The sequence below is a fragment of the Liolophura sinensis genome, chromosome 1 (assembly GCF_032854445.1).
Source record: "Liolophura sinensis isolate JHLJ2023 chromosome 1, CUHK_Ljap_v2, whole genome shotgun sequence".
In the NCBI taxonomy this organism is placed as follows: domain Eukaryota; kingdom Metazoa; phylum Mollusca; class Polyplacophora; order Chitonida; family Chitonidae; genus Liolophura; species Liolophura sinensis.
The window spans coordinates 88,887,843-88,912,498 of NC_088295.1; the positions used below are offsets into that span (position 1 = coordinate 88,887,843).

General features: G+C 40.8%; 1 protein-coding gene across 2 annotated transcripts in view; it reads right to left on the bottom strand.

Annotated features, from left to right (window-relative positions):
• Positions 1-221: 221 nt before the first annotated feature.
• The window catches only part of LOC135462026 (signal transducer and activator of transcription 5B-like), a 63,000-nt gene continuing 38,565 nt past the window's right edge, over positions 222-24,656 (bottom strand). For both annotated transcript variants that reach the window (XM_064739361.1, XM_064739360.1), the window contains exons 11-22: positions 24,102-24,243; positions 23,049-23,096; positions 22,422-22,502; positions 20,297-20,389; positions 19,732-19,867; positions 19,325-19,383; positions 18,673-18,767; positions 14,987-15,129; positions 14,328-14,489; positions 13,996-14,050; positions 13,512-13,625; positions 222-5,086 (exon numbers count right to left, since the gene is read on the bottom strand). In XM_064739361.1, coding sequence (XP_064595431.1) covers positions 4,915-5,086; positions 13,512-13,625; positions 13,996-14,050; positions 14,328-14,489; positions 14,987-15,129; positions 18,673-18,767; positions 19,325-19,383; positions 19,732-19,867; positions 20,297-20,389; positions 22,422-22,502; positions 23,049-23,096; positions 24,102-24,243 — 1,300 coding nt within the window. In that variant the 3' untranslated portion in view covers positions 222-4,914. The remainder of the gene's footprint in view (positions 5,087-13,511; positions 13,626-13,995; positions 14,051-14,327; positions 14,490-14,986; positions 15,130-18,672; positions 18,768-19,324; positions 19,384-19,731; positions 19,868-20,296; positions 20,390-22,421; positions 22,503-23,048; positions 23,097-24,101; positions 24,244-24,656) is intronic.

The window sequence follows — 24,656 nt, forward strand, 5'->3', positions numbered from 1 at the left end:
TTAAACCAAAATATAAGATTTGTTTGAGTTTGAAGTCTTGTGATAAATAGTAATCATGACAAGATTAGAATACAAAGGGATGGAGAAAACAAGGGGATTTTTTTTATAGAGGAGATCATAAGACACCAGGAATGCTTTTATGTTTTGAACAGAAACAACCAGTCTTTAATATGTTGTAGTATGGGTGCACTGGCCAATGACTAAATCACAACAATACCCGGTGACAGTAGATAGTTTCATTTATTTCACTAAAAGTACACTTACATTTATAAGCTTACATAGCTTCTGTTTTAGCACAATTGTTGAAGCCAGGACTGCTCCACACTACATAGCCATTGTGTTCCAGTGACAATAAATGAGCACATTATGTCTTGAGTTATCTTGTGAGGACATATGCCAGCTTACTACAATGGCTAAAGTATAGCACTCTACACACACAACCACATTCAGTTGAGTCAGGTCAAGTTGCAAACCACTTTCACAAGCTAGGATTTGCAGTTACATGCATATGCTCTAATTCATATGATTAGCATCATTCAACAGTTAGGTTATGAGAAAACAAGGCCAGACTAATGTTTCCCCTGTAGCCAAGCCGCAGCTTTGTTGTTTTCTACATGGGAAGATTGTCATTTGTTTGAATGCTACAAGTAGGTCCAACAAATCATAACACTGACATGCACTACAGAGCTCCTGTTGCAAGCAAGCAAATACATGTATTGTTTGGCTATGCTGTCTTGTATTTCTTTCCCGTGCTATTAAAAATGACAAGAAGTTTTATCATTCACACAGAAAAATAATTGCATTTCTTTACTTCAGCACTTTGCTGAAACACAACAAATATCTGTGTGGATTTATGTTGCCATCGTTGAAAGAAGCTGGGAAGTGTTGATTGTAGTACTTCTGTATCATTCAGGGGTCTTGTAAGGTTCACACATATTTATTCAACAACAGTTTTCAAGAAGACATTTTTAACTTAACACTGACTGCTGGAGGCGTATTTAAAATACAGCACATATCAAAGTAGGCCTACCAGACCCAACAATATTGGCCACTGAAATTACAGGTTTAGAAACTGCAGTGATAAGATAACTCTTCAAACTTTACAACTCATGATAAATATTATATATGTGCTTATAATATGTCCATGTTCATTTAACAACATAACCTCATTTTACATTTCCTTAAAAACTTGAAAAGTTACATTTTCAGGTTTAAAATGACACCCCAAAGTTTACAAGAATAACTGTGTGCAGCAAACTTGTACTTGTGCAAACATGGAAGGCGAAACTGAAAATGGGTAAAACTTGTTAAACTTGTGTGGGTGTGGCCTATAAGTGTAAAACAACGAACATTGTCATTAGAAGTTTCAACCAACAGCAATATGGTATCTCACATTTATATACACAATATTTAAAGAAGACAAATTCATATTCTCTCATGAGGCCAGCAGCACCAAAATGATTAACATGCACCAAAAAAGACATGAAATGAGCATCACAAGCACAAACAACCACATACAGGGAAGGCAGAGGCAGACTGTAACAGTCTGCAATGGATACATACAATCCAGCAGTTGTGCAGGAAGGGGGATAACTCTGTCTACTTCTGTTTTCTTCGCATTTTAACAACGAACAGTATGTAGAACATACATGTAGTGAAGGTTTTATGACAGGGCCTCACAAAATCGGATGTTCGTCACGAGTGATGATATCGCCATCAGTGACATGCTAAAACACAACTGTTTTTGTCTGTTAAGACATGGTTACATTACCTGTTCACGATTTTCTATTAAGATCAACTAAACTGTGCAGTCATAATGTCCTCACTAAAAACACACCTTATTCTCACAACACATTCCACATAGTTCCATCTACACAGCCTGAGGATTTGATCCCCTTGATCATACTTATGACACAATGTGTAGAGTTACATACATACTTGTATACATAGCCAAGACATAACTAGTCATAACTGTGGACCAGCATACATGTTACCTCAGCTGCAAATACCGTTACAATATCATTCTTAAGTAACATTCACAACATGGTGCCACTACTGACATGATTGTGAGTTCTTGCAATACATTAAGTACAACACATATACCATACTTTTAATGATTCATGATGAATATATACAGTAAAAAACCACAAAACTTGCTTGGTGAGGAGTACATTAAATGACCTAAAATTTCGCTCTAAAAAATGAATATTTAGAGGCCAAAAAACAAAAAGGTCCTAACATTTTACTTTTTGTGCTGAAACTTACATTTTCCCTACCTTCTAAACAAAGCTAAAAACACCTATCCAATATCAATAAAACTCTCTGCAATTTAAGGTCAAAGGTGAAATTTTAGATAATTTAACACCTTATAGATACCAGACACCATAGCACGCACCCCATCAGGCACTATACAGGACACTGCTGACACCAGCAGGTTTGTGATGTACATTTAGACTTGATGGCTGTACACAGGGTTTCCTAGGACGTTCTAGCTTGTACGTATACATGTCTGTTAAACCTTTCCCAATCTATATCAATGGTATTCAGCATTTAGAGTGATGACCACACGTGTACGTGCAGTGTATATATATATATATATACATATATATGTATCAACTGTGCTTTATACTAAAGCAGGAACAACCACCAAGCCAGCAGTGAAAAGGGAATCGTAGGTAGCATACATCAACCCTGGGACTGTTCATGTGCGTAACAGTTTTAGTGAGGACAAACATATTAAACAGTCAAATATTACACTGTAACTGCTTTGACCTTAGCCATGATAATATATACTTCTGACCCATGTACCCATGACAATGATCCAGCACTGCACACATTGGTGTAGCCACAGTAACATGTGCATGTCCTGGACACATTAGGCTTTATAAGAGGAAAAATCCAGATTTCCTAACAATGTACAAACATCTAAAATATCAGCAGACTTCCAATTATGAAAAAAAGAAAACAAATGAACAGACGGACAACAAACAGACAGAGGGCAACATTTGAAAAATGTTTTAACAGAAGCCTTAAAATTACATAAAATGAAATAGTATAATTAGTTAAATGGGCTCAGGTATACATGCATAATAAAACATCCTATTAAACCCTATTAGAACAAGGCAAGAGCTGGTTAAAATGGGTTGAAAATTATAGCTAAAGAAAGAACAGCATTCTGGTTTGAAACTAGATGAGCCATTCTTAATGAACATTATATAACTGTAGTGATGTCATTCACAATTTATCTTCAAAAATCTGGTTAAATAAGTTTTGGACTACGGTATACATAGGTTCAAAACCAATAACCAATATTCCTTGACCAAATGATGGTCACTGGTGACATCTTAACCTTATATACTACGGCTTGCCCAGCAAAACAGGGTGTAAGCTGAAAGGAACAGATGGAAGTCTGAATTAAAGCAAATAAACAGGGTTTCCAAGAGTCATCAGATGAGACATCTGAAAAATACACAGCATATGAACAGAATACAGGACATATTTTAAGCATGTGCGAACGGCTATTCAACCACAAGTGGCGAATGCTGCATAATTTCTGAAGCAGCAGAACTACTATCAACTCAGCCCAATAGTCGAGTGTCCAGGATACCCTGGGATCTGTGGCCTTTCAGACAGCTGGAGATAAGTTTTGCAGGCTGAAACCGTTCAACTACCATCCCAGATCAACAGGCGAGCATCAAGGGTTTGCCCAGAAAGCCATGAGCCTTCAGAAAGATGGAGGCAACTGTTTTGGTGTTTTCTCGGAACTACAAATTACAATTTGCTTGCTGAGCCGACGGAACAACCTGCACTATCAGAGCACACTGGTGGAGGGGTTCAGCCAGTCAACACTCACATACTGAACATTTGCTGGAGCCTCTATATCCATACAGGTAGTGTAATAGTAGGACACCATGAACCATGTCATTAAAACTATGTTAGCTAGAGTCTCTACATGAATATCCATAGTCTAGTAGCTATAGCATGGGCCAGGTTTTCACAGCTACATGTTGGCCTAAATTAGCTAGGGCCTTTACATGTATATCCTTAGTGTAGTAGCATGACATACTATGGGACTTTATGACTGCATTAGCTGTAGCCTCTATATCCACAGTGTAGTACCATAATACACCTTGAGCCAGGTCTTTAGGAGGACATTAGCTGTAGTAGCATGACACACAATGTGCCAGGTCTTTATGGCTACATTAGCTGGGGTCTCCATATATACAGAGCAGTAGCATACTACACCTTGAGCCAGGTCTTAAGGATGACATTAGCTGGAGCCTCTATATCCTCAGTGTAGTAGCATGACACACAATGTGCCAGGTCTTTATGGCTACATTAGCTGGGGTCTCCATATATACAGAGCAGTAGCATACTACACCTTGAACCAGGTCTTAAGGATGACATTAGCTGGAGCCTCTATATCCTCAGTGTAGTAGCATGACACACAATGGGCCAGGTCTTTATGGCTACATTAGATGGGTCTCCATATATACAGATCAGTAACATAATACACCATGAGCCAGCTATTTACAGCCACATTAGGCAACAGCACCAATATCCATATTTCAATTACACACTACTGCAAAGGCAGGATTTTACAGCCACAATAGATGGTGCCTCTACATCCATCATGTAATAGCATAATACACCATGAGCCAGATCTGTCCAGTTACACATAGCCACAGCACCAATACTGAAATTATGTACATGTATATTCACACACTACAACATGTGCCAGTCATTTACAGCTACATGAACATTCGCTGGGGTCTGAATACCACACTACAACATGAGTCAGGTCTTCACAGCCACATTCACTGGTGTAAATTTTCACACAGCAGCACAACACAATTCTGAATACCTGAATACCCACACTACATAGAAGTCAGGACTTTGTGCTGTAGATGATGTCTAATGTTGCATCATAGACTCTATGTCTGCCTGATGCATGCCATTGTTTGTGCCAGCCAGCAGTTCACTGACATTAATACGATCAATGTCGTCAATCTGAACAATGTCATCGGGGTTGTAATCCATCAGACCTGAGAGCATCAGCTCATTTGGTGTCTCCATGGGATGCATACTGAAAACAAACATACAGTAAAGTTAAAACTGTTACCCATTTTTGTCCATGTTTGTTAAAACTATTAAATTAAAGGTTAAAAATGGTCATGATCTACGGAAGGAAAAGTTTTATGCATAGATGACTTCTCGGCACAAAAAGGAATCTTTTGTACTATCCCAACCATATCCTTATTTTACTGATGCCAAATAATTTTAAAATAACTCAGAGATGAGGGCAACCATAATATTTATGCCTGTGAGTTTTCACCTACTTGCTTTCAAAACAGGAGGCTACATCCTTGTATGAAACACTGACAGAACATATGATTGCAGCAATAGGCTTTATCAGTTATCAGGCATTGTAGTCTTAATATATACTGCTCTCACAGACCAGAGGAGCTGATGTTTCAAAAAAATAATAACATACTTTATTAACTGTCATTCAATATCAAGGGGCTGCTTGCGACAAGCAAGAAGCCAATTGTACATGTACTTTTCTAATGTAGGTGCAATTCGTAACTTTTCTTTTCCTTTAATGAAGTGATGTGATGCTGAGGGGTGTGCTAAACAACAGAACCTGGAAATCTTATGTGTTGCACATTTTGAATGTGGAATACTTTTGCGGTGACCTTTGCAAAGAAGGAAGAGTTCTGGGAGGGAAATGCTGGGGTGGAGACAGATACACTATGCAGACATGTGAGCAATCAGGCCAAGCAGTGAGGGAGGTTGCATGTGAACAGATCTGAGGCTCACCCAAACAAGGGAAGAGGTTAACTGTTTGTTAGCAAGGACAAGAGAATACACAAACAGCACACAAATTGGATAACCCTGAAAACTAACTAGTGAAAAGTCTATCTCCCCAAAAGAAAATCTACACATTTTGGCTCGCATTTCCATATGTATGGAGGACATGCAGTTTTCTATATGATTAACTTAATCTAGATGAAAACCACTGTCCAATGACTGTTCAAAGTCCACATGAATACGATTTCATAACACCAGAAACTATTTCATATGTCTGTTTTTAAGATCTACAGGTAGGTAAGCTTTGCCATTTTACAAGCAACACATTCAAACCTTTCACTTCAAAACAAATGTCCTGAAAAAAATTTAAGCCAAAATTCCACTTAAAATCATCCTACATATACATACCATTCGTTCATAAGGACATAATCTGAGGAATATGTTGATGCATTAATCTGGACATGTGTTGCAGAAAACTGCTTTTTATATTCTTCAATTATGTTAAGGTATTAGTGGGTAGTCTGCCAGCAACCTGTGGATGGTCGTGGGTTTCTCTCGGGGCTCTGTCCAATTTTCTCTCACCATAATGCTTACCACTGTCATATCAGTGAAATATTCTTCTATATGGTGCAAAACACCAATCAAATAAGTAAATAAATCAGTAATGTTATGCATCGTATAAGTACCACTATAATTTAGAAACTGAAAGAAAGCAAATGTTGGCTCAAAAGAAGCAAATTTGGGCTGAACGTTTTCCTGTGATGAAAAAACAACCCTAAACAATGGCACAAAAAGTGGTTACAAAATCATTCCCACCTCTTTTACAGGGTTGGTTCTCGCTTTCTGTCGTCTGTTGTCGTACTTGCATTTATCTTACATACAGGTCTGTGAAATGAACAAATGAGGCTTGTGATGGGATGAAAGATGAGGATTTGAACAAAAGCACAGCCATTCCATACTCATGCAATTGACAATATTAGTATACAAACAACAAACATTCATGCTGTCACACATTAGACACATGAAAGATGATCAGCCAACAACCATCCACTGCTGTCACACCCCCGACTCCCCCCAAATGCTGCAAAGAGAATATAGCAACCTAACATTGCTTTCACACATTGTAGAAATGAGAGACAACTAACTAACACACATCCATTGCTGTCACACACTACACAAATGAGAGACGACTGGCCAACAATCGTTCACTGCAGTCACACATTAGAGAAATAAGAGACAACTGGCCAGTAAGCATCCACTGCTGTCACACACTAGAGAAATAAGAGACAATTGGCCAACAACCACCTATTGTGTCACATATTAGAGAAAACGAGAGACAAATGGATAACAAGCATCCACTGCTGTCACAAACTAGACAAATGAGAGACAACTGGTCAACGATCATCCACTGCTGTCACACACTAGAGGAATGAGAGACAATTGGCCAACAAGCATCCACTGCTGTCACACACTAGATAAATGGAAGACAACTGGCCAACGATCATCCACTGCTGTCACACACTAGAGGAATGAGAGACAATTGGCCAGCAATCATCCATTGCTGTCACACACTAGAGAAATGAGAGACAATTGGCCAACAGACATCCACTGCTGTCACACTAGATAAATGGAAGACAACTGGCCAACAATCATCCACTGCTGTCACACACTAGAGAAATGAGAGACAATTGGCCAACAGACGTGCATTGCTGGAACACACTGAACAAATCAAAATGACTAAAGCTTAAAAGCTAACAATCACCCCTACCTTTAATCTGGGGTATAGCAGGGAAAGATCTGAAGCCTTATTGTTTCCAGAGGGCACAATCTTTATATCTCTTCTTCAGGTGAGCCAGAACAATGGGAAGTGTGAAATTTGTTCTTCGGTAAGGATTCCTAAATGTTACTAGTTTGGAATAATTTTGTTGTGTAAGCTGGGATGACTCAATTTAAGAATCAATTAAGTCGAGATATCATTTCCTTCTGAGCACAGCCACACACATGTGTGAAAGTACTTGACTGTTAATTGTCAAGGCTTTCAAAGTAAAAATATGCAGAAGTTGATTTGATGCAAAGGTGACAAACATTCAAGAGATTTTTGATGCACGATTGGATGTGGCTTAATAGTATCTTGATAGATGGATGATCATGAGACCAAGAATGACGATTACTGAAAAAACAAGCCTTTCTCACTTTCACACCCTGTACAACTGAATGCACACAGTATGCAAACACAAAGTCATGAGACAACCTTGTGTTGATGTCACACTGTAAAAATGAGAAGTCATGAGACAACCTTGTGTTGATGTCACACTGAAGTCATGAGACAAACCAGCCACACTCTGTCACGAGAAAAGTGTCCCTGTCAGTCACTGTCATGAGAGAAGATTCCATAATGAGTCACACAATGTGCCTTCCTACTCTTTCATTTGGTAACAAACACTTCTCCTAGCTCATATGAATGTCCTGTTTCCTAACTCAGGATCACAAAAGCTACTGCATATATCTGTCTGGTAATTTTGATTCCATTTCAATTAACTGTAATATACAAAGTACACCAAAAGATTCTGGTTTTCCTTCCTGCCATGTACCGAGAATACCAATGGATCCCAGTCTAATTTTCTCTAATGCACTATTAAACTAAACAAAAACACCCCACATGATGTACCTATATATTCCAGTATCTGCCCACTAGTAAATACATGTATTGGACAAGACCTTGCTCCACTTTGCTCTTTTCTCTACTACACTATGGACATACGTGTGTAACCAGCACAATAGAATGGTTTTCTTCAGCACACCAAAAAAAAAAAACAAAAAAAACAAAAACAAACACAGACCTGACTTTCAAGTACATTTTGAGAACAGTAAACTTTAACTATGCTATCTACATGTAAGATAAAAACAGAGAAGGCAAGGATGCTGACTGTAGTAATGAGTAGTATTAGCCCGTGATTCCATGTCATCGGGCCAAACAGGTTACGCTGAGAAACAGAGAAGGCAAGGATGCTGACTGTAGTAATGAGTAGTATTAGCCCGTGATTCCATGTCATCGGGCCAAACAGGTTACGCTGAGAAACAGAGAAGGCAAGGATGCTGACTGTAGTAATGAGTAGTATTAGCCCGTGATTCCATGTCATCGGGCCAAACAGGTTACGCTGAGAAACAGAGAAGGCAAGGATGCTGACTGTAGTAATGAGTACTACTAGCCCGTGATTCCATGTCATCGGGCCAAAACAGTCAGGAATGCAGACACAAAAATATGACAGATCTTTTTGCCCTAAAATGCAGAAGGCATGCACATCGACTATACAAATAGGCAGTAGTATACATGCACTGTATTCTCATATACACGTGACTGTATTGAAAGTTAAAAATCAAGACCGCTGGTTTTGCTCAAAATAGAAGGCATGTTCACAAGCTGTACTAATTTGAAATTATTTCTCCACTTTTTTTTCTGACACTGGGAACTATATGCATGTACTTGTAAATACACTAACTGTTTCCATGGATCATACGACTGTTTAATTGCAGGTAAAGGAACATGTCTTCATTTTAACGCATCACAATAAAACAGATTTAGCTATTAAACAGTGACATTCAAGCGAGTTTCTAACCTTTTGATTGACCTTTCCAGGTTAACACAACAATAAACCCAACAGAATGAAACAGAAATAAGAAGTTTTGGGGACTAAAACCTAAGTCTGTTCAAGATAGGTTGGATTTGGATAACACTATACTTCATGCTGTACGTTATGTTAAGTACGCTATGAATGTCACACCCAAGGGCAGTTGTCAACCCAATGGCTGTCAAAAACTTTAGAAAATGCACCAAACAATCCCAAGTCTGTGAGAACATAGAATTACACTTCAAGAATGACATGCAACAGATACATGTAGGCTGGGGACAGAAAAACAAGACATGCATGTTGACTGATGCTACAAGCAACATTAATACAGTTTGAAAGGATCCAGCAGGCCTCATGAGTCTATAATCACTAATCACTAATCTATAAAAGAAAAAATACACGGTACAAGAAAAGTGATGAAGAAAGGATTGAACATGAAAACTGTCTAGCCTAACAAGTGGGGAAATACACATTTGCCGGAAATCAGGAGACGTATGTGCATTGAAGGAATATTTAAGCAGTAACAACGCATTATACTCAAGAAAACCTCAACAACACATATACTTTAGATTCACATGTACAAATATGCATGGAACACACACCAAAAAGACTGACATAACACAAATCAACAGGAATTCTGATTTGTTAAATCAGAGCAAAATATATGTGGCTGTTATTCAGATACAAAAGTTCACAAAAGACCATCAAATTGTCACTGCAGCTTTTATATTACTATTATATTGTCTGCAGTTGAAATAAGTGAGTGAGTATATTCACAACCCTCCTCATAAAGATGGCGCCCCGGAAGGGGTGAGTGTTGGGTGAGTGTCTATGTCTGCAGTTGAAATAAGTGAGTGAGTATATTCACAACCCTCCTCATAAAGATGGCACCCCGGAAGGGGTGAGTGTTGGGTGAGTGTCTATGCCTGCAGTTGAAATAAGTGAGTGAGTATATTCACAGCCCTCCTCATAAAGATGGCACCCCGGAAGGGGTGAGTGTTGGGTGAGTGTCTATGTCTGCAGTTGAAATAAGTGAGTGAGTATATTCACAGCCCTCCTCATAAAGATGGCACCCCGGAAGGGGTGAGTGTTGGGTGAGTGTCTATGTCTGCAGTTGAAATAAGTGAGTGAGTATATTCACAACCCTCCTCATAAAGATGGCGCCCCGGAAGGGGTGAGTGTTGGGTGAGTGTCTATGCCTGCAGTTGAAATAAGTGAGTGAGTATATTCACAACCCTCCTCATAAAGATGGCACCCCGGAAGGGGTGAGTGTTGGGTGAGTGTCTATGCCTGCAGTTGAAATAAGTGAGTGAGTATATTCACAACCCTCCTCATAAAGATGGCACCCCGCAAGGGGTGAGTGTTGGGTGAGTGTCTGATAGTCCCCACCCAGGAAGGGGTAAGTGTTGGGTGAGTGTCTGACAGTCCCCACCCAGGAAGGGGTAAGTGTTGGGTGAGTGTCTGACAGTCCCCACCCAGGAAGGGGTAAGTGTTGGGTGAGTGTCTGACAGTCCCCACCCAGGAAGGGGTAAGTGTTGGGTGAGTGTCTGACAGTCCCCACCCAGGAAGGGGTAAGTGTTGGGTGAGTGTCTGACAGTCCCCACCCAGGAAGGGGTAAGTGTTGGGTGAGTGTCTGACAGTCCCCACCCAGGAAGGGGTAAGTGTTGGGTGAGTGTCTGACAGCCCCCACGCAGGAAGGGGTAAGTGTTGGGTGAGTGTCTGACAGTCCACACCCAGGAAGGGGTAAGTGTTGGGTGAGTGTATGACAGCCCCCACCCAGGAAGGGGTAAGTGTTGGGTGAGTGTCTGACAGTCCCCACCCAGGAAGGGGTAAGTGATGGGTGAGTGTCTGACAGTCCACACCCAGGAAGGGGTAAGTGTTGAGTGAGTGTATGACAGCCCCCACCCAGGAAGGGGTAAGTGTTGGGTGAGTGTATGACAGCCCCCACCCAGGAAGGGGTAAGTGTTGGGTGAGTGTCTGACAGTCCACACCCAGGAAGGGGTAAGTGTTGGGTGAGTGTCTGACAGTCCACACTCAGGAAGGGGTAAGTTTCGGGTGAGTGTATGACAGCCCCCACCCAGGAAGGGGTAAGTGTTGGGTGAGTGTCTGACAGTCCCTACCCTGAAGGTACACAGTTTGTGAAGGATGCGAGTGTCTGACAGTCTCTACCCTGAAGGTACAGAGTCTGTGATGGACGTGAGTGTCTGACAGTCTCTACCCTGAAGGTACACAGTCTGTGATGGACTTCAGTGTCTGAAAGTGCCCCCCCCCCCCCCATCCTGAAGGTACACACACAGTTATGGACTTGAGTGTCTGACTGTCCCTTACTTTGAAGATGCATAGTCGGAGATGGGGTGGTGGGGGGGGGGGGGAGTGTGCATACCTTAAAGGTACACAGTCTGTGATGGACTTGAGTGTCTCTCAGTCCCCACCCTGAAGGTACACAGTCTGTGATCAAGGTGAGTGTTTGACAGTCTCTACCCTGAAGGTACACACTCTTTGGCGAAGGTGAGTGTCTAACAGTCCCTACCCTGAATGTACACAGTCTGTGATGGAGGTGAGTGTCTGACAGTCCCTACCCTGAAGGTACACAGTCTGTGATGGGGTAAGTGTCTGACAGTCCCCATCCAGGAAAGGTGAGTGTTAGACGAGCATCTGACAGTCCCCAACCAGAAAGGGGCAAGTGTTAGGTGAGTGTCTGACAGTCCACACTCAAGAAGAGGTTAATGTTGGGTGAGTGTCTGACAGTCCACACCCTGAAGGTACACTGTCTGTAACAGAGGTGAGTGTCTGACAGTCCCCACCTAAGAAGGGGTAAGTATTGGGTGAGTGTCTGACAGTCCACACCCAAGAAGGGGTAAGTATTGGGTGAGTGTCTGACAGTCCCCACCCAGGAAGGGGTAGTGTTGGGTCAATGTCTGACAGTCCCCACCCAAGAAGGGGTAAGTGATGGGTGAGTGTCTGACAGTCCCCACCGTGGAAGGGGTAAGTGTTGGGTGAGTGTTTGACAGTCCCCACCGTGGAAGGGGTAAGTGAAGGGTGAGTGTCTGACAGTCCCCACCCAAGAAGAGGTTAATGTTGGGTGAGTGTCTGACAGTGCACACCCTGAAGGTACACTGTCTGTAACAGAGGTGAGTGTCTGACTTTTCCCACCCAGGAGGGGGTAAGTGTTGGGCGAGTGCCTGACAGTTCCTACCCTGAAAATACAGGGTCTGTGGGGGACATCAGTGTCTGACAGTCTCTACCCTAAAGATACAAAGTTTGTGGAGGACGAGAGTGTCTGACACTACCTACCCTGAGGGTACACACTCTGTGATGCAGGTGACTGTCTGACAGTCCAAATCCTGAAGGTCCACATTGTTAGTTCCCACCCTGAATGTATGCACTCTGTGATGGAGGTGTCTGACAGTTCCACCTGAACATACACCCTCCCTATTGGAGGGGAGTGTCTGCTAGTCCCTATCCTGAAGGTACGCAGTCTGTGATGGAGGGGAGTGTCTGACAGTCCCCACTCTATAGGTGCACAGTCTGTGATGGAGGTGTCTGACAGTCCAAATCCTGAAGGTCCACACTTAGTTCCCACCCTGAATGTACGCACTCTGTGATGGAGGTGTCTGACAGTCCCCACCTGAGCATACACCCTCTCTGTTGGAGGGGAGTGTCTGATAGTCCCTATCCTGAAGGTACGCAGTCTGTGATAGAGGGGAGTGTCTGACAGTCCCCACTCTATAGGTGCACATTCTGTGATGGAGGTGTCTGACAGTCCCCACCTGAACATACACCCTCTCTGTTGGAGGGGAGTGTCTGACAGTCCCTATCCTGAAGGTACGCAGTCTGTGATGGAGGGGTGTCTGACAGTCCCCACTCTATAGGTGCACACTCTGTGATGGAGGTGTTGGGTGAGTGTTTCTCAGTCCCCACCCTAAATGTACATAGCCTGTGATGGAGGTGAGTGTCTGAGAGTCTCCATCTTGAAAGTAAACACCCTTTGATGTGGGTGACTGTCTGAGTGTCCTCATCCTGAATGTGAGTGAGTGTTGGGTGAGTAACTGGCATGCCCTGCCCCATTACCTGTAAACCAGTGGATTGCCATACTCCGAGCTGGGGGACTGTGCCCCAATTGGCTGGGGAGTCTGTGGGTTGTCAGGGCTCAGAGGGGCAGCAGTAAATAGGCTATGAGGAATACTAGAAATAAAACAAACCAATAGGTAACAACCCAGGAACATACATTCAATGTCAAAATGGACTGAAAACATCAAATCCACAATGTATGATCTCACATGGTCATTCCCACAAATGCATGTTAACAAAAACAGATCCACAGAAAAACTTTAAGAAGGAACAACAACATAATAGTACATGATTTCAGTTGAAACAAAAAGAACTACATGTGCTATAAAAAATAAAACTTTACATATAATGATGTACAATAAATTTTCTAGATTTCCATTTAGGAAAAATAGATAAGTTCTTGACAAAACATACTTGCGCACATACGTTACTGACAAAACCACCACATCAACAGCAGCTGGTACAACCAAAACGTGATACTTACTCTTCAATTTTGTTGACAAGTTTGGAGGGAATATATCCATCCCTGGCTTTCGGTTCTGTCGGGAATTAAAAATACAGACACATATTTTCATGTTCTTTCCCGAAACATACAAATACACTGTTAACCTTAGTGAGCTAACTGTTGCCTATTTGGCAGCATGATCTGTAAGCTGGTCTCCTACATAAACACCAGCACACATCACTGTCAGTAGACAGGTGTCACCTGAGCGAGGTCACAGATACAAGTATGTACAGACTAGCAGGTTCAACAGGATAATCTCTTATGTAAACACTAGTATAAAGCATTGTCAGAGGATGACAGCCACCACTCACCAGCTGCCGTTGTATAATACTTGCTGAAGGCATCGTCTTTGGGTGTGTGTGGGTACAGATAGACCAGGTTAGGCAGGTCCTTGATGCGGTCAGCCAGGCTTCGTATGGCAAAGTCTTTGGCTGTGTATGGGGCAAGGTTCCACACCTGACGGGAGTTTTCACCTGTGGACACATGGACCTGATTAAAACAGACTACCATTCAAGAATACAGCAAAACATGACACGGCTGAGCACACTGAGGAAACATTTAAACACAATGTTAACAAATAAATTCAGAGAATTTACATATTTAAATTCTGAGAATTTATATCCCATCCCCAGTAAAACTTATAGACGGAGCAAGCTCTATTCTTATTTTTTTAACTTGATCTGAGGAGTAACAAAATAACAACAACAAAAAAACCCCAAAAAACACACACACAGAGAAAGGGTAAAAAAAGATGGGTAAAATCTATTTACCTTTGTTATCATAAACATAACAATCCAGGTTTATCTTCTAGTTTTTAGGGAACAAAAATACTACCACTAATGGGCACAGTTTGCATTCAAAAGTAATTTTCCATTTAAAAACATTCAGAATCTATCTGGGAATTCTGCTGTGTCTGACCAAACCGAAGAGGATGACAACTGATTATGTTCAAAATCAAGGAGACACTCACTGGGTGTCTTGTTATCCTCTGCCACCCAGGCTATAGTTATCCCCCCTATCTCAGAGTCACTGAACCGCAGTAGGAAAGTGCCATTCTCTTTAGACATCAGCCACTCCTGAGCCTCTGACTTTCCAATAAAACCACCGATAGAGCTGAAACACAAATCATTCATGATGCATAATACCCATCCACTGATTACACAACTCTACATACAAGTATATAACCTATCCACTGATTACACAACTCTACATACAGGTATATAACCTATCCACTGATTACACAACTCTACATACAAGTATATAACCTATCCACTGATCACATAACTCTACATACAAGTATATAACCTATCCACTGATCACACAACTTTACATACAAGTATATAACCTATCCACTGATTACACAACTCTACATACAAGTATATAACCTATCCACTGATCACACAACTTTACATACAAGTATATAACCTATCCACTGATTACACAACTCTACATACAAGTATATAACCTATCCACTGATTACACAACTCTACATACAAGTATATAACCTATCCACTGATTACACAACTCTACATACAAGTATATAACCTATCCACTGATCACAATACTGTACATACAAGTATATAACCTATCCACTGATCACAATACTGTACATACAAGTATATAACCTATCCACTGATCACACAACTTTACATACAAGTATATAACCTATCCACTGATTACACAACTCTACATACAAGTATATAACCTATCCACTGATTACACAACTTTACATACAAGTATATAACCTATCCACTGATCACACAACTTTACATACAAGTATATAACCTATCCACTGATTACACAACTCTACATACAAGTATATAACCTATCCACTGATTACACAACTCTACATACAAGTATATAACCTATCCACTGATCACACAACTCTACATACAAGTATATAACCTATCCACTGATTACACAACTCTACATACAAGTATATAACCTATCCACTGATCACACAACTTTACATACAAGTATATAACCTATCCACTCATCATACAACTCTACATACAAGTATATAACCTATCCACTGATTACACAACTTTACATACAAGTATATAACCTATCCACTGATCACACAACTTTACATACAAGTATATAACCTATCCACTGATCACACAACTTTACATACAAGTATATAACCTATCCACTCATCATACAACTTTACATACAAGTATATAACCTATCCACTGATCACACAACTTTACACACAAGTATATAACCTATCCACTGATCACACAACTTTACATACAAGTATATAACCTATCCACTCATCATACAACTCTACATACAAGTATATAACCTATCCACTGATTACACAACTCTACATACAGGTATATAATCCATCTACACTGCTCATACAACTCAACAAACAGGTATCTAATCCATCCACACTGCTCATACAACTCTACACACAGGTATCTAATCCATGCACACTGCTCACACAACTCTACATACAGGTATATAACCCATCCACACTGCCCATACAACTCTACACACAGGTATCTAATCCATCCACACTGCTAACACAACTCTACATACAGGTATATAATCCATCCACACTGCCCATGCAACTCTACACACAGGTATCTAATCCATGCACACTGCTCACACAATTCTACATACAAGTATATAACCCATCCACACTGCCCATACAACTCTACACACAGGTATCTAATCCATGCACACTGCTAACACAACTCTACATACAGGTATATAACCCATCCACACTGCCCATACAACTCTACACACAGGTATCTAATCCATCCACACTGCTAACACAACTCTACACACAGGTATATAACCCATCCACACTGCCCATACAACTCTACACACAGGTATCTAATCCATCCACACTGCTAACACAACTCTACATACAGGTATATAACCCATCCACACTGCCCATACAACTCTACGCACAGGTATTTAATCCATGCACACTGCTAACACAACTCTACACACAAGAATCTAATCCATCCACACTGCCCATACAACTCTACACACAGGTATCTAATCCATCCACACTGCTAACACAACTCTACATACAGGTATATAACCCATCCACACTGCCCATACAACTCTACACACTAGTATCTAATCCATGCACACTGCTAACACAACTCTACACACAGGAATCTAATCCATCCACACTGCCCATACAACTCTACACACAGGTATCTAATCCATGCACACTGCTCACACAACTCTACATACAGGTATCTAATCCATCCACACTGCCCATACAACTCTACACACAGGTATCTAATCCATGCACACTGCTCACACAACTCTACATACAGGTATCTAATCCATGCACACTGCCCATACAACTCTACACACAGGTATCTAATCCATGCACACTGCTAACACAACTCTACACACGGGAATCTAATCCATCCACACTGCCCATACAACTCTACACACAGGTATCTAATCCATGCACACTGCTAACACAACTCTACACACAGGAATCTAATCCATCCACACTGCCCATACAACTCTACACACAGGTATCTAATCCATGCACACTGCTCACACAACTCTACATACAGGTATCTAATCCATCCACACTGCCCATACAACTCTACACACAGGTATCTAATCCATGCACACTGCTCACACAACTCTACATACAGGTATCTAATCCATGCACACTGCCCATACAACTCTACACACAGGTATCTAATCCATGCACACTGCTAACACAACTCTACACACAGGAATCTAATCCATCCACACTGCCCATACAACTCTACACACAGGTATCTAATCCATGCACACTGCTCACACAACTCTACATACAGGTATCTAATCCATCCACACTGCCCATACAACTCTACACACAGGTATCTAATCCATGCACACTGCTCACACAACTCTACATACAGGTATCTAATCCATGCACACTGCCCATACAACTCTACACACAGGTATCTAATCCATGCACACTGCTAACACAACTCTACACACGGGAATCTAATCCATCCACACTGCCCATACAACTCTACACACAGGTATCTAATCCATGCACACTGCTAACACAACTCTACACACAGGAATCTAATCCATCCACACTGCCCATACAACTCTACACACAGGTATCTAATCCATGCACACTGCTCACACAACTCTACATACAGGTATCTAATCCATCCACACTGCCCATACAACTCTACACACAGGTATCTAATCCATGCACACTGCTCACACAACTCTACATACAGGTATCTAATCCATGCACACTGCCCATACAACTCTACACACAGGTATCTAATCCATGCACACTGCTAACACAACTCTACACACGGGAATCTAATCCATCCACACTGCTCACACAACTCTACATACAGGTATATAACCAATCCACACTGCCTATACAACTCTACACACAGGTATCTAATCCATCCACTCTGCTCATAGAACTCTACTTACAGGTACATAACCCATCCACACTGTCCATACAAATCTACATACAAGTATCTAATCTATCCACACTGCTCATAGAACTCTACGTGTATCAACCTGAGTTGATATCCCTGCAGAGCAGACATCAAATCACATCTTATCTATCCAACACATCCATAAAATTCACATTAAGGAACTACATCGATCCATTCAATACATCAACTCTATGCATACATGCAGGTGTCTTACCCATCCCCCCAGGGTTCTTTTAAATGTTCCTTGCTCAGTTTCAAAATAGCATAGAACCACTCCCAAAATGTAAAGGTACGGGCTGCAATCGGTTCCTGTGTGACAGCAAAATACACATACTTCAAAACATTCACTGTTCCCATACCACTGACATCACTGATAACAGTCATTGATAGTTCCTACCTGGCACATCCTATTATCAGTACACTTTGTGCATGATGTTTGAATATATTAAACTGTGTAGCAACTATGCTGTATTCTGACCTTTTTAAAATCTGAACGTGTTACATTCTTGCTCCTTTAAACTGTGTAAATATGCCATACATGAATTCTGACCTTCTTCCACTGTGTAAGTGTGCAACACTCCGAGTTATTATACTGTGTCCATGGGCCTATGTCCTAACCTCCTTACACTGAATAAATGTGGTACGCTATAGCATACTGACCTCATTGCAATGAGTAAATGTTACATTCCGATATTATTTTGCTGTGCCTAATGTTACAATGTGAAATTTTGACATTATCACTGTGTCAATATGTTGAATCCATGCCTTTTTACACTGTGCAACTGCATTATATCCTGATGTTATATATTGCCATTTTGCTACAATTTATAACCTTAAAACACTGACTAAATGTGTTGAATTCCAACCTTATTGAACTGTGACCAGGTGATGGTGCGAGTGGAATAGTCCTCCATGGATGTTCCACCTGAAACCAGAGATTTTATACGAATACAAAAGCAGAGTCAGTGACTAGGTCAGGTTACCAAATTCTTCACACTCATGAGTTTGCATTTACATCATTTGCTGTTCATCTAAAATAGTAATGCCCATAGAAGTCTATATCTATGTACTGACACACCATACTCAGCCACTTAATCTTGATGTTGAGATATATATATATATATATATGTATATACAGACTGGAGCAAAATTGTAACGCCCTAGAATACTAGGTTACTAGCTATCCTTTTTATCTGAGGGCATGGTGAAAGGAGCAATGGATGGGTGGAGGCAGGTAAAACCATCTCATTGAGAACATGACGAATGATCTCACCAAATACTTTGCTGGCTAAATAGTTGAGATTTTCTTGTGTAAGGTTGACACCAACAAATGACTTAAACTTGGATTGCAGCATGTCTGCCACCATGGGCCACTGGACTTTGTCCGGGACTTGGAATGGTATACGACCCTAAGAGGAAGAAACAATCACCAAAATTAATACAAAAGATAATATTAATGTCTTACAGTGTCAATGATAAGTGTGCATTGTCAATGTACTATGTCTGGGATAAGACTGTAATGTCAGTGATAAATGCAATGTCAGTGATAAATGAAATGTCAGTGAAAAGTGTACAATGCCAGTGATATGTGTATAATTTCAGTGATTTGTGTACACTGTCATACAATGTGCAATGTCAGTGTGTATTCTCAGTGTACAATGTTTGAGATAAGAAAGCAATGTTAGTGATAAGTACAATGTCAATAGTAAGTGTGCAATGTTAGTGATAAGTGTACAATGTGAAGAATTAAAAACTTCAGTCTGAGATTGATGGTTGGGGTGACAGAATTTTATAAATCCATATGAATGATAAATCACGAAACAAAACTTAGTACTTACCTGTTGGGAGAAAGCATTATCCCACATGACTGTGGCCAAGGCATTGCACTCCTGATTACCATGAACAGTCACAACCACTGGTAATGACAGGGTCTACAACAACAACAACATTTGTTTATTTACCTTTCTAAAACCTCTTCCACAAAGTGGTCGTAGCCTAAGTTGACAGCAATTACCATGGCAACATATGCTTTTAACCTGTGTCGCCAAGGTAATTATAATCAACTCAGCCAACAATTTCTTTGTCCAAGCGGCCACTGGTCTTTAATGCTAAACTTCAACAATATTACACCAACACATACACTGACGCCACCTGGTCCTTGCCTGAGGAACCAGGCAAAGCATGAAGAATATCATGGCCCCCTGCAGGGTACCTGACAAACCTCCTGACAAAGCAACCTCACAAGCCTCCTGACTTAAGGTAACCCCACAAACCTCCTGACAAAGCAACCTGACAAACCTCCTGACAAAGCAACCTCACAAGCCTCCTGACTTAAGGTAACCCCACAAACCTCCTGACAAAGCAACCTGACAAACCTCCTGACAAAGCAACCTCACAAACCTCCTGACTTAAGGCAGCCTGACAAACCTCCTGACAAAGCAACCTGACAAACCCCTGACAAAGCAACCTGACAAACCTCCTGACAAAGCAACCTCACAAGCCTCCTGACTTAAGGCAACCTGGCAAATCTCCTGACAAAGCAACCTGACAAACCCCTGACAAAGCAACCTCACAAGCCTCCTGACTTAAGGCAACCTGACAAACCTCCTGACAAAGCAACCTGACAAACCCCTGACAAAGCAACCTCACAAGCCTCCTGACTTAAGGCAACCTGACAAACCTCCTGACAAAGCAACCTCACAAGACTCCTGACTTAAGGCAACCTGACAAAATTCCGGACAAAGCATCCTCACAAGCCTCCTGACTTAAGGCAACCTGACAAAATTCCGGACAAAGCATCCTCACAAGCCTCCTGACTTAAAGCAAGCTGATAAAATTCATCACCTTCAGCAACCTGACAAAACTCCTCACTAGGCAAAACCTGACAAAACTCCTCACTAGGCAAAACCTGACAAAACTCCTCACTAGGCAAAACCTGACAAAACTCCTCACTAGGCAAAACCTGACAAAACTCCTCACCTTCAGCAACCTAACAAAATTCCTCACCTTAGGCAAAACCTGACAATACTCCTGACTTATGCAGCTGAAAAATCAGGAGCTGGTTTTCACCATAAAACTTCAAATATAAAGAATCCTCTGTTGTACACAGATGAAGTCATATTCTTGTTGAATGAGCCAAACAAGAGCTACAACACAGTCATTGATGACAACGTCTACATAAGCTATAACAGTGAACAAACTTACAAAGCCTAGCGCACACAAGCCACATTTCTTTTTGAATTCTCAGATCCCAGTGTCAAATGATCTGGAATATCGGTTACCGGGCAACATTTGTTGTCCACTGTGACTCCAACGGCGAAAGTCACATTATATATCCAAGGTCATGTGACTGCAGAAAGTCATGTCACACCCACAGTGGATGCCATTTTGTCTACACCGACATCTCCACATATGCTGACTAGTCCTTGTAGATGACAACAATCTCACCACATCCAGATTGGCCACACATGGTCTGAATGTGTGTCTGCCTCTGTTGTTTCTGGACTATTTTGTTGCCGTGAATTAAACAAACTGAATTTCTGGATCCAGTTTGAAGTCAGGAATTCTTGTTGTGGTTACCCACACATAAACAAAGATTTTGGATGAGGATTCTTTGTTGCCGAGATCAAGATATCCTGTTTTCTACAACATACCTTGTCAGTGTACGTGTGTGATGGGCTTTAATCAATAGTATGGAAACTGTAACAACAACTGTAAATTGAGCCACATTCAAACTTGAGCTGTAATAACTCCTCTCGAGGGAGCCATTGGACAACTTTCAACTCAATACAATGAAGCGTTGTGAAAAAAAGAATACAGAAAACTGATTTTATAGTCTCCTCTGGTACCGAGAGGGGACTGAAAACTATATAACTGTGAGTGAAAGGCATGAGAATAGGTCAACATAAGATAACTGCAAATGGTTCCTCCAAAACTGGGAGAGCTGAAGCGTCACTGACTTACCCACACCCGGAACAACAACTCTCCTCCTCCCAGATCAAAGGAGGATTGGAATAAAATGGAAAATTTATCTTCAGTCACAGCCTGCAAAAAAAAAAAAAATTTCATTTCATGTTTTACAGATGAAACTCAGCAATACTTCAGCACTGACATTTTCACCCAAATTTTTGCATTTTGACACTTAAAACAAAACAACCCAATATGGAATATTGCTTTCCCTCCTGGTCTGAGCTATCAGAATAATGGCTGTGTCCACAACAGATGAAAAATGGTCGTATTCTTTTTGATAATGGATGAAATGGCCAAACACTTACTCCATAGCTAGTCAGAATAAATCCATGTACCAAGCACAAATTTCAACCTTGAAAAAGAAAGTGTCTAGAAAACTGTCATTACAGGATGAAAATGCCATAGTTTCATTGAAAATGAACAAAACATAACATACATGTGCAGCCTGAAACTAATCTGTAATTTCTCATGAAGTCATACAGCTGGAGGCACAAAAGGCTACGTTAAACGTCTCCATAATATATTACATGTGACAGATTATTATTAAAAACCCATTTGGTATTTTCCTAAAAATCCCTTAATACAATATTAATAATGCGAACTTGGTAACTGAACACTCACATGAACTTCAGCACCTCTACGCTCCGCCCGTTTTATTCTCTTCAGTTGCTGAAATGAATAAATTACAGCTTCATATAATCACACCGTTGCCTTGCAAGCAATATACAAGGTACATGTAGGCCTACATGTATATCATAGATTTGAAACATCTAATAAAGCATGTGTACCGTGTTCAATAAACCAACCTGGCCCAGGACCCAGAAAAGAATGTCGGTTTGTGCAGCAACAACAACAAGAATCTAACGGTAGTACTTCATTTGTTCATGTTTACAAGTAAGAACATATAAATACACGACCCAAGAAGAAAAACAGCAGGCTCTATTGCCTGAAGAACTAGCTATTTTCTCCATTTGTTAATATATGTAGCTGTCCACTGTCCAGTAGAGAACACAATCTGACACCAAACAGTGTCCATTGTTTGGATTATGCAAAGTGGATAAACATGCACTTGATACAATGGGGGGTTTCACTCATTTTTACCATATTTTTACATGTCACTGAAGGTTACACTGAATTTTCTCTGTCTTGTCAGGTTTCTGAATGTCAAGCCAACTTTTCTGTTGTGCCATGTTTCTGTAGCTAACATTTAATTTTTCTCATATTTTTGCACGCAGTTCTGCAAGGTTCTCTGTCTTATGATGTTTCTGAAGGTCAAACCCAGATTTCCTCATGTCTAACTAGGTTTTTGAAGGTTACACCAAGTTTTCCTCATGTTTTGAAGGTTGTTCTGAGAGAATATCTGTCTTTAATACCATGTTTCTGAAGGTTCCAACCCAGTTTTCCTCATATCTAACCATGTTTGTGAACGTTCCACTAGGTTTTCTTCATGTTTCTGAAGGTTGTTCTGAGAGGATCTTTGTCTTTAATACCATGTTTCTGAAGGTCAAACCTAGTTTTATTCATGTCTTACTAGGTTTCTGCAGGTTACACCAAGCTCTCCTTATGTTTTTGACGGTTGTTCTAAGAAGGTCTCTGTCTTACCTGGTTTCTGAAGATTACATTTAAGTTTTGCTTATGTTTTTAGAGGTTGTTCTGAGAGGTGCTCTGTCTTACCATGTTTCTGAAGGTTATACTGAGTTGTCCTGTGGCCTGTTGGTATTCCATGGTTCCGGAATGGTTAAGAATTTCTCCACTTGTTTCTCGTTCACGGGCATTGTTTCTCTCACTCTCAAGTAGGGAGCGAGCCTGGGCCTCACTAGAAACAACAGTTACATTAAGAAGGACTGATGATAATGTATTAGTACAGGACTCAAATACTCCACTTAATCTAGCAAACTCCACACAATGCAAACTTGAAAGAATACATTTCTTTGTGCATATGTTCTATTAACACCCCAATATCAAGACTTTTATGACAAAAATCTGCAGTCATGTACATGTAGGTACATGTAGATGTAAACCAAATGTCAGGGCATAGTCAGTATCTATCAAAATCTGCCTCTGACCTAGCAGGTTTTACCACATACACACTTAATCAATCTTGACTAGGCACATGTATAATCAGCTGATCATCAATTATCTAGAGATGACCAACATGACAAATACAAGAACACAGAGTAACTGTCAATCAATGACAAACTCGCATCACCTTATAAAAACGTTGGACAA